Source organism: Chaetodon auriga, chromosome 12, assembly GCF_051107435.1.
Source record: "Chaetodon auriga isolate fChaAug3 chromosome 12, fChaAug3.hap1, whole genome shotgun sequence".
Lineage (NCBI taxonomy): Eukaryota > Metazoa > Chordata > Actinopteri > Chaetodontiformes > Chaetodontidae > Chaetodon > Chaetodon auriga.
Window position 1 is genome coordinate 3,842,067 of NC_135085.1, and position 11,456 is coordinate 3,853,522.

General features: G+C 41.6%; 1 protein-coding gene across 1 annotated transcript; it reads right to left on the bottom strand.

Moving 5' to 3' along the window:
- Positions 1 to 392: 392 nt before the first annotated feature.
- On the bottom strand, positions 393 to 11,088 carry palmda (palmdelphin a). The gene is made up of 9 exons (XM_076745401.1): positions 11,059 to 11,088; positions 5,839 to 5,884; positions 5,550 to 5,630; positions 5,130 to 5,257; positions 4,922 to 5,036; positions 4,818 to 4,842; positions 4,640 to 4,732; positions 3,179 to 3,339; positions 393 to 2,437 (listed from the first exon to the last, which is right to left on the bottom strand). Exons 2-9 carry the CDS (start codon positions 5,881 to 5,883, stop codon positions 1,352 to 1,354), a joined length of 1,734 nt encoding a protein of 577 aa, XP_076601516.1. The 5' UTR covers position 5,884; positions 11,059 to 11,088; the 3' UTR covers positions 393 to 1,351.
- Positions 11,089 to 11,456: the final 368 nt, after the last annotated feature.

The following is an 11,456-nucleotide window of genomic DNA, read 5'->3' on the forward strand; positions in this document are numbered from 1 at the left end:
ACAAATTCTGTACAGCTTTAGCTGAAATAAAGGGTTTTTCATTATCCATAGGTCCACTCTTAATATAGCTGCCCTACAGATTATTATGAACTAGGTCACGTCAGCACCTTTCCACCAGCAGAGGGAGCCTCAGGTCAGTAGCTCACTGGAATCTAAGCCTGTGCACAAGTTCAATAACTGTATCTGTTCTATACATTTACAGAGATGCTTCTCATTATTGTGTGTTGTATAATCCATTCAGACTGTATTGTTCAAAGCTCAAAACTATGTATCATGTATGTATTTGAGGGTACATATTCACTGAGATAGCAGAGAAGTGCATCATGCTGCACACTGTTTTCTTGTGGATGTTTAAATACTCTTGTTCTGCAGTGAAAGCTGCTCAAAAAGAAAGGTCACTGTAACTTACTGAATTCAAGCTGATGAAAATACAACCTTTTCACTGCCAACTTCAGGTCTACGGGAGGCAAAGCCTTGACATCCAAAATGCTAAATATTTGGGTAGAGTATTGCTTTTAAGCTGCATTAACAGGCTTTTTTGTTTTTGCCTAGTGGGGGAAGAGCATCTCCATGAAAAGCTGCCAGACCCGACAGCCTTACAAAGGTTCCAAAGTTGTTGAGGCTAAAATATTAGTAAAGAATTGCATATATCCACATCCAGCAGCCACAGAGCAAAACAAGTATTTATTTGTTGCAGTGAATCTGTCCACCTGATGAATGTAAGTCCAATATTCACTCTCCTTTTAGCTGTTTTAGCCTCCACCCACTCCTGAGACAAATATCTGTCTCTTTAGCTGCTAAATGCCCCACTATGTTCACCAACTAGTCTCTAACATTTGGTAGTGGACAGGTAGTGGACAGTGGGTTTATCAAAGCCGATAAAGTGGTGCTGAGACTAAACCATACAGCTAAAGCTTGAAGATGAAATCTCAGATGGAACCAAAACAAGTAGTTCCAAGAGGCTAAAAACTCAGCAGACTTAAAGAGCTACTGATAATTCTGTGTGGGTTCATCACTTCAAGTGACCCCCTTCTCAGTACGTGTAGCCATTTGATCCATCTAATATAAAAAACTTAAATAATTGGAGCATCCAGGATGAGTAAAGCTGGATTTATGTTTGGATTTACTTGGGTCCTGCCATAGATATATTTGGGTAGGTTTTGATGTTTCATTCAGAGTTAGTTTTCACCTGTTGATGGCAGGTCGTGTCCTGCTTCACTTACACTCCTCACAGTAACTGTTTCACCTGTGACACAGAGCAATGGTGGGCTTGTTTGCAGTTAGTCTTCAGGTTAGCAGACCGACAGCTGGTTAGTGAGTTGGACACTCAGCCATGCGTGAGTAAGTTCAGTTAGCAGACAGTGCAGCAGGGTTTGTGTTTTTTTTGGACCTTTCTAATACCTGGTCCCACCCGTCTCTCCATCCGTCTGTTTCCAAATCCCTCCACACGTCCCATGTTTCCATTGGCTGGACTTCCTGTTGGATAACTAAGCTGGGCATGGCTCTTCTTCTCTTTCATGCTGCTGTCATCACCGTCATCATCGTTGTCCTCAATGATGACCAGCTCTGCCTTCAGGGCGCCCTCAAAGTCCTGACCCTGCCCACTGTCATCCTGTGCCGTCTGGAAGCCCATGAAGATGGCTGTGATTGGCTCAGTGGTCTCCATGGTGCTGAGGATGGTGTAGGGAGTGTTGTCTCCATAAAGGGGGGAGGGCGCTCTGTCACAGTGGGTGGGGTCAGTGTAGAGAGTCGGTGGGTCTCCATCATGGCTGTGATAGGGGGGTGGACTGGGGCAGTAAAGTTTGTCTTCCTCCACGCTGATGTAATTGCTAAGAGGAATATAATTGGCTGGAGTGTAGCAGAGCTGTGGCTGGTAGGCAGACACTACTTCCTGGTCGTGTGATCTGGGAGGAGGACAGCCATTGGCTCTGCCTCCATTTGTCATACTATTGCTTCTGAGGATGCCGTTAGTGTAGCGACTAGTAGGCCAATCCTCCTGAACACAGTTTCTCACTTGGTACAAACTGTAGTGACGATCTTTCTGGTTGCCATAGTGACGTCCCAACCCCTTGTGGTTTCCAACGTGGTGACCCTCCCTCAGGTTACTTTGGTTATTCCTCTCTCTCTGCCTTGCATAGTCCTGGTGACCACAGTAATGGTTTTCTGGTTTTCTCGGCCAGCGTTCCTGAGCACTGTAGTCTTTCTCTGTCATGTTGTTTCTGACCTGATGGTTATCATAACGCCCTCCCTGGTGTCTGAGGTCACGGCCCTCCACTCGCTCTCGCTCATCTTGGTTGTAAAAGCAATGCTCCTCCCTTCTGCTGTGATTTTGGTGGTAGTTTTGGTGGTTTACTTGGCGATGCGCTGTGGCACTTCTCAGCAACTGCTCAACCTCATTGGCTGACAGCTCGGACACACAGCTATGGTCATGTGACCCCTAAAAGTGGAAAGGAGTATGGGTCACTGTCAGGAGAACACAATGTGAGGTCAATGGCATAAGCAGAAAAAGCAAACAATCAACACACAGTTGACTCCGTCTGTTAAGCCGAGTGAAAGAAACATACCAACTATCTTCTAATCTATTATAGTCCTATAGTTTTTATCAACTTTGTACTGGTTCCAACATCATTTTTATCATTCTCTGAGGCAGAGAAAGTTATTTTACTTTCATTTTCTCCAGAACTGATTATTGTAACTCTCTCTTTACCTGCCTGAGCAGCAAAGCCCATTCATGCCTTCAAGTTATACAGAATGCTGCAGCCAGTCTTTTAACAAAAAGAGAGAATCGCAAACCCCGCTTTTAGTCCATTTTAGAATAGATTTTAAGGTTATTCTCTTTACTTTTGAAGCACTGCATGGTCTAGCTCCAACATACATTTGTGAGCTTGTATGTACCTGCACTCAACCTGACCTTGAAAAACTTGGAAACTAAAGGAGACTGTGTATTTGCTGTCAGGGCCCCCAATCTTGGAACAGTCTTCTTGTTGAAGGTGCTACCTCAGTGACTTCCTTTAAATCTCTACTAAAAACTCACCTTTATAATTAATTTTTTTGGTTTGTTTGTTTTTTGTGAAGCACTTTGTAACACAGTCTTTAAAAGTGCCACACAAATACAGGTCATTATTATTATTATTATTATTATTATTATTATTATTATTATTATTATTAATGATAATACCTCTTGTGGATTCAGGGCATAAACACACTTCCTGCCGTCGTCGTAAACCTTGAGCCCAGTGTGTTGGCTTAACTCCTCAGGAGGAACTCTTGCAGTAGACAGCACTGTGCTCTCCCCAGTCGACAGGTTTTTAGTCACATTGATCTCCATGGCGAACAGAGCTGACACAAAGAAGGAAGACAAACAGAGTCCATGTTAACATCAGATAATGTTGGCCCAGTATGTTTACATTAGTCTGAGTTAGTTTGATGATAAGCAATGATCACTGGAGCTTCAACTGCTGCTCCTCCAGTCAGGGTTCTTAAAAGAGGCTATTACAATGCTATATCCCCAAAGTTCACTCTACAGTGACAGCACAAATCCAGCACTGCACAGTCACATCTCTTACACAGCCTGTAGCAGCCTCGCCCAGGTATCATAGCTCAGTCATCATCAAATAAGCCGTGACTATGTTCAAATGTGCACTAGATATCCTGATTAGGCTCAGGTTTTTGGAGAATCCTGTTTTCTGTAAACAACATATGTCTGTTTCAGAAATCTGGATGAGCACTAATCCTCATTTTGAGAAAGCTTAATATGCAAGCTGCAGTACTCGGATGGAAACCAGGATTCTGTGGCATGTACATGCCTTACCCGGGGTTCTGACCACCGCCATAGTAGCAGAGAAGTTAGGAAGTCAGTTGAGCTTTGTTTATATTGCACTTTTTAAAAAACACAAGTATTTCACTCATATGAATAAAAAATAAATAAACAAATAAGGTGAAAATGCAATCCAAAATAAAACACAGCACAATGAGAGACAGACCAGACAAAACAAAACCTAGAGTGGAGATCTTCAGAAAGGCTTGCCTCTGAAAATGCATTTTTTGAAGTTTAAGCAAATCTGACAGATTAGGGAACCCTCAATTCTCGACAGGTGATGGTTAGTCAGGAAAACTAAACATAACCACTTATCTTTTAAACATCATAAGAAACTGAAAGTTGGTGATCAATCTTTGGCTGAGGGTACCATGTACGAAATTGGTATTGAAGCGTGGTTATGAACCAGGACTGTCTGGAAGTCTGTCAGTGGGACTTTGGGGTCATTAGGTGAAGCCTTGTCCAGCATCACTACACTTCTCCAGGAAGGAACGATACAAGTTTCTATTTGTGCATGCACATAGAGGAGCTGATGATAAAAGTTATCTGCCCCAGGTTTGTAAAATGTCCACATCACGTGGTAGGTTGTCTGTGTATCAGTCATATGCAAGCAATGCACGGGAGCAAGGTGCACACTTTCTAGACACAAGTGAGTATTTGAAAGTAAAATCCAGGTTTTCAGTAGAGCATTATTCAAGGTTCTTTGTCATCAAACTACAGGAGTATGAGTGAACCCTGAACTTGCACATCAAAACCCATAAACTGCTAATTGGTACATTGTGCTTTGACTGGCTTCACAGGAATGAATCAAAGTAATCTCACTCTTTCTTGGTGTGTTTGGTTCAGAGTGTTTGTTGGCTGGTGGAGAGAGGGATTCTGGGACATCGGGGATCACTGTGGTCACCTGTAATGGCTCTGTGAGACAGAAAACGCAACTGTTTAGTATAGATTCATCTTTGCTTTTGGTTGAAATATCCTAAAAAAGTATGTCATGACTTACCAGGAACAAAGCTGTCCTGAGCCTCCTAGAAGACAGACAAAAATCAGTAAAGCATCATAATTGAGGCACAAGCTGTGGGACACAGTGACTGTGTGTGTGTGTACCTTGATTATGTCCTCTGAACTTTTCTCCACAGACCTCAGTCTGTTGAGGATGAAGCTCTCCTTGGTAGAAATCATTGACTCCTCTCTCTCCAGAGACTCCACCTCCATCTCTATCCTGATGGTTCAGAGGAGACAGTGCATGTTAGGAACATGTCCACAGGTCATATTGGTAGACACCTGTCGGTCTGTGTTTGTCTGTGTTTTGTACCTGTGGATGTTGAGCTGCAGTGCTCTGGTCTGCTGCTTGTCAGCCAGAAGGCTCTGCTGCTGTGGGGAGGCTGATGCATTGGGGGAAGCTGAGTCCTGCAGCAGCCACTGCTCTCTCAGAGCTTTTTTCTGATAAGGGACAGATCACAGGGTTCAATGAAGATCTCTTTAAATGTAACTCAGATGTACATATAGCTGTGAACAGGTGTAATTTCATCTGGTTGTTAAATAGTTACCGGTGACCACAGTGCCTGTGGAGGTCACAGGAAAAATAATATGGACATTTGTGGACAGACAGATGGACACAGTGATTATTCATGCTAATAATAGATAATACTCATCCATCCAATTGGTTTACTACATACCTCATCTGGTGTTATTTAATTAAGAAAATGTGTAAGTATAAATGAGTGCAGTGGACCTTTAGATGCTGTAGTTTGAGCTTCTCTTGGTCCAGTTCCAGTTTCTTCTGTCTAATGTCCTCCTGAATGTGATGCTTCTCCTGTTACATTAAAGACAGTCAATTTCCAGAACAGTTACCAGAGATTCCAATAAACTGAAGGTTATAGGTAAAGTCCATGTTTGAGTGATGCATATATACTGTATGTTTACGAGTTATTTTTACTGAATGTTTAGGGTTAGTTTACTGTAGCAGATACTATAGGTGTGGCTATAAAACTTTGATGTTGTTTTTTCACTTATAGCATTACAGTGATGGCCTGCAGCCTCTCTTTCAGCAGGTCAGACTCTTCCATCCTGTTTCAGGACAGACAGGGAGAGAGAGAAAGAGACAGAGAGAGACAATGAGGGCGAGGAGAAAGTGGACAAGAAAAAAGAGACACTTGTAAGACACCTTTTCCAAACTTCCACACTGGAAAAAGGTAAACTTCCTTTAACAACATGATTGATCAGTCAATGTTAAAACCCCATCCAGAGTACTGCAACAATAATGACAGCTTGTGCAACACAAAGCAGCACAAACAGATTTGAGTTGAAAAAAAAAAGAAAAAACACCAGCTTACAAGTGACGGATGATGCAAACTATTTTAGGCTATAAATACTGTGGTATGCGGCACTGGTCCATGCTATGTATTTGTCCCTGTATACATCAACATTCAATAAACAGCATTGGTATTGGTCTGATAGTGGCATGCCTAACCCAACATGCATTGTGTTTGAAGACAATAAATGTTCTGTTTTCTATTTGAGGTTCAGTCAGTCAGTGTTTGCAGGCATCACTGTTTGATGATTCATTCACACAGATATTAATAGAGCAAAGTGGTTTTTAGACATCTGCATGAAACATCTCAGTCACATCATAACAGGTCATCTCCACTGCTGGAAACTAGACATGTGGTGCTATTGCTACAAATAAGATGAAAAAAAATCCCATATCAATACAGGCCAAAATTACTATGAAATATATTGATCACTGCACATCTGGTGAAAAAAAATCAGTGTCATGCAGTGAGAGTTTTAGCATCTCACGTTGATGTAAATGCCACTTCACACCTTTGTCCATTTTGACATTATCATTTTAGAGAAACTGATTTGTCACCATAAAACTGCTCAGTTTTAAAGATTCACAAAATCTGCAGAATCCCCAGTAACTGGCACTGTCGTACCAGCACAGCCAGTGTACATAACTGCTTCTTTCTCTGCTCTGTCCTACTTCATCTTCCTTCAGCTGCTGGTGTTTCTGTTCCTGCTGCTCCCAGTTCAGCTCCAATGACCTTGATCAACTACAGAGGTCGTTGTTATTGTTCCAGCTGACTGTTGCTACCTCTGTCTTAGCAGTGTGTCTTCACTCTGCCAGTCTATTAAAATGAGAGACAACAACATGACAGGACCCCATGATTTACAAGACTCCCCTGCAACCACAGCTGCTCTACATTTGTGTAATGTGTGTGTGTGGCCTCCTCTTTCTGTCGTCTCTCCCAGACTGGCTGTCTGCCACATACAGTCTCAATCAGCCTTTTGATAATTTTGGAAAGAACCCTGTATCATGTTTTAGCCTAGTTTAAATGATCATATTTCTAGTCGTACAGTATATATGGTAAATGGTAAATGGACTGTATTTGCACAGTGCTTTTCTAGTCTGACGACCACTGAAAGCGCTTTTACAACGCAAATTCCGCATTCACTCGTTCACACACACATTCGTACGGTTGCTAAGCCATCTGCTCATTACGAGCCTTGCCCAAGGATACTTTGGCATGCGGACTGCCAAAGCCAGAGATCGAACCACCGAACTTCTGATAGGTGGATGACCACTCTACTTCCTGAGCCAATCACTGTGATCACAAGCTGTTTTTTATGTTAACTCTCTCAACTAAATGTCTAAAACTGTAACAGCTGCTGTATCAGGGTCCTCCCTAGATAGGGTAGATCTGTGACTTCTTCCTATTCAGAAAAACAGCCCTATGGCTTTTTATACACGGTGTCAAACCATTTATTTATATCCAGTGGGTCAGTGGGCTGCCTGCTGGGAGAGTGATGATGCTGCTGGTCCAGCTGTCCACAGTGTTAGGTCATGTTCATCATGGTTTTAAATGTTGTTTTTTGTATTTTTTCCACACGCTATGTTTCAAATATAACATATGGGAAACAGAAAAAAAAGGTAAAAATATATACAGTATATTTAATGACAGTTGTTAGGTACAAATCTAGATTATTTAAATCCCACTGTGATTCTGATGTGTATGACTACGGCTAGGTATTAAACTTCTTGTGTGCTAACTGTGCAAGATAATACACATGAATATCTGTCAGCTGCTGAAAACTGGCATTAAATTCTTGATCAGGTTCTTGGCTGTGTTTACTTATCTTCTGATCAGCCATTGCCTAGTTTAAATCCTCATTTTGATCAATCAATCAAGTTTGCACATGACAGTCAGTTAGTGCATCTTGAGGAGCATTGCTCAGCCTGAGAAAACAACTGTATAATGTCTTGTGTGGTTCTGGAGGAACTTTGTCAAGTCTGTTAAAACAACTGCTGGTGATGGCATTGGGATTATCCCTGTTTGGGCTTGGGGAATGACATTTTCAGGATATGTCAGTCACTGCTGTATTGGGTCATGTCGCTTGTCGCATCGCTCGCATGTCGCAAGTGCCCCAACTTTATGCAGGTACAATACTAAATACTCCCTTTAAGTTTTTGGGGGGTTATGTCATGTTAGAGATTTGGCAGTACAGAAATGACAGGAAAGGAAGGGAGAGAGACAATGGAGAATCACATGCATCAAAGGTATCCAGCCAGACTCAAACCTGGGACACTGCTGTTCATGGCCCTCGGCCACCAGGGTGCCTCTGGAGCTACCCTTAAATTTAGCCTAACTTAGTTAGTTTAACTTAGTTAGGCACCTTAACTGGTCTGCAAACCATCTAATAGAAACAGTTCTTGAAGAAGAACAGCAGAGTCAATCGCCTCAGCAAGTGCCCCATAAACAACATATGTTTATGTTCAAGTAACAGAGCAAGCATGACAGCAGCAAAGGTCTCAGTCAGGTGATGTCGCTTTAGAGTGACAAAATCCACATAGGGAGGAGGTGATGTGGATGGATGGATCAACAAAGCATCAGACTTTACATGAAGAGCCCACCATGCACTTCCTGTTTCAAACCAACAGTCAACATTTTTAAAATGTGACCTTGACATTAACTGTGTTTATTATTGTAACCATGACAACACAGGTCTCCAAACCTTAATGCAAAGCTATGTACAAAACACAAGAAATACGATCAAAGACTCATCTCATCCCTTTCACCCCACCACACAGTTTATTAGAAAACAAGGATACATGTGAAATACACCACTCGTTCAGGTAATTTCTTATCCTGCCATGTCAGCTGTATGTATATAGGAAAGGAGGCAGTGTTTAATATAGATGTGGGTCAAGAGAGTTCATAGCAGGGTTCAAGCATGTATAAGAGGGTTTAGGGGTGGAGGGTATTCTTAGAAAGAAACATACACATTTACTGCTTCTATTTTCAGGTCACCATTTGCCAAACTCTGAGTGAAAATCCAGGTGGCTGGTGTGAGGCATGTATACCTCTCTACTGCAATGTATCTGATCAGACTTTTACATCAAAGTTTGATTATGCAGGTATTTTTTGCAGGTAATTACCACCCCCTAAGCCCCTTGCATGTAGGGTCAGCAATATACCTCATTGCTAAACAAACAGTATCGTAACATGTTATTGACCCACTGCCTCAGGTCAGCCAAGAGAAAAGGGTCTCAGATTAATTTTGCTCCAAGTCATCTGAATAAACCAGACCGTCCACACTGACGGAGAGGGGCTACATGTTATTCTGCCCTAACTCCCTCAAACAAGGCATCCTGCCTGTCAGCCTGAGGCGGGGGTTTAATCTGACCTGCCTCCAGTCACATGGACTGTCCGTTAGACAGTTCTCTATTTATCCAGCCAGTTGTCACATCATCTCCTAAATGAAAGAAAAACACATTTGCACCTAGTCTGTCAGTAATCAAGTAGGGTGACTAAATTTTTTTCTCATTTCTGCAATATTAGAGTATCAACCTGTCAGTCAGTCAGTCAGTCAGGTAACCAGTCAGTAAAACAGTGGGTACACTGAGCTAATCTGCTCATGAGGCTGCTAATCTGTGTGAGCCATCTGCTTGCCAGCTATACTGTAGACAGAACGACCATGTGGGCTGATCATGTGCTCAATATCTGCAAATTCTCCCACCATTTCCAAATACTACAAAAAAGATCTTTTTTCAGGGCGCTACACTCACATATGAAAAAATGTAGGGGAACAGACAGGAAGTAAAGGGCACAGTTGGATCTTTATTCAGATGAATTACATTGATGCATCTATTCCGAAAACATAAATATTTAGCTAGATATAGTCCACATGTCTTATTTTACCGTGAGTTCAAGACTGAAGCGTCCCCAGCATGGAGAAGGTAGGGGTTGGAATTGGTGGTGGTGGTCTTGGATGTGGGACTAATTGTAATGAGTCAAATCTACAATGTGAATTTAAGTAAGGGAAATAGGAAAATTACATTAGTAACATTTTGTCCAGTCAAAATCATGCACCTCCAAAATCCCAACTTTTAAGAATCAACTTTAGGCTTGGTAACAATGAATTCCTTAAGAAATACAGTGGGCTTCCAAAAACCTTCAACAGAGAAGAATCAGCAAATCTGGAGATAATGTTTTTTACCTGACAATGATGCAAGACACTACTGCATGTGTGCAATGACTATAAACTGCTGACAAGTGAAGTTACTGAAAGCTATGCACCGGCTCAGAGCCTTGCTCAAGAGCTATAGTACCTTCATGCTAAAGAGTTGTACACAAACTATATAAACTAAACTCTGCAAGATATCTGTGCAATACAGTAAGAACTCAGGATAAACTGACAAATACATTTATTTATGTTTTAATTAGGATGACTAATAAGAAATATGTTAAAAAAAAAAAAAAAAAAAACAGGACAAAAGAAAAATAAGAATGTATGCTTATACAAATGTAGATGAAAGTATTTAAGTCAGTGTACTTCTACTTTGTTGCAGTGTATACTCCAGGATCATGCCCCTCCAGGGAGGAGCAGCAGCAAGGAGAAACTGAAGCTTAAACAGAATTAAGGAATTATCTCCACCTCTCCCTGTTTGTCTTTCTGTATCTCTCTTTCAATGGTCAGTTGGTGCACTTAACCACATTGAGTGTATCAATTTACAACATTTTTCCTGTTTTAAATAAACAAAAAAAAGTCTACACAACTCCAGTACTTTGCTGGGCAGTAAGGGATACTAAGCTCAACACCTGTCAGCATAAATACCTTGCAAACTGTTGCTGCTAATTTACTGCTACTTTTCACCACCTATTAGCATAACATATTTAACTATTTAGCCCCATTAATAGTTTAAAATAAAACATGCAGCAAGCGGGCTTCAGCTAGCTTACCTGGTGACAGCTACTCCTTTCTTGTGCGGGGCTGGTGCCTCTGTCCCGTGGGAAGCGCGAGGCCACAAGACAGCAGGTGCAGGTGGGCGGGGCAAAGTGTGCGTATGTGTGTTATAGCTGATTGACAGTTAGCTGTCCCCCTGTAAGCCAATAGCAATGAGCTAGCCACGAAGTCTACTTCAGTTCTCTGATGGAGCGCTGTGACACATTCAGACAAGAAGTGTCAGCTATCCACAATAATTCGTTAGGGGAAAAAAACAAAAAAAACAAAAAAAAAAACCAATCCTCCCGCCAAAAGTCATCAGTTCTAGCCAAAATCATAAGCTTACAAACATAAATAAAACTCTACATTTTAATGCTGAATTACAGAAAATTGTACCAAAGGCAGTGACACTTTC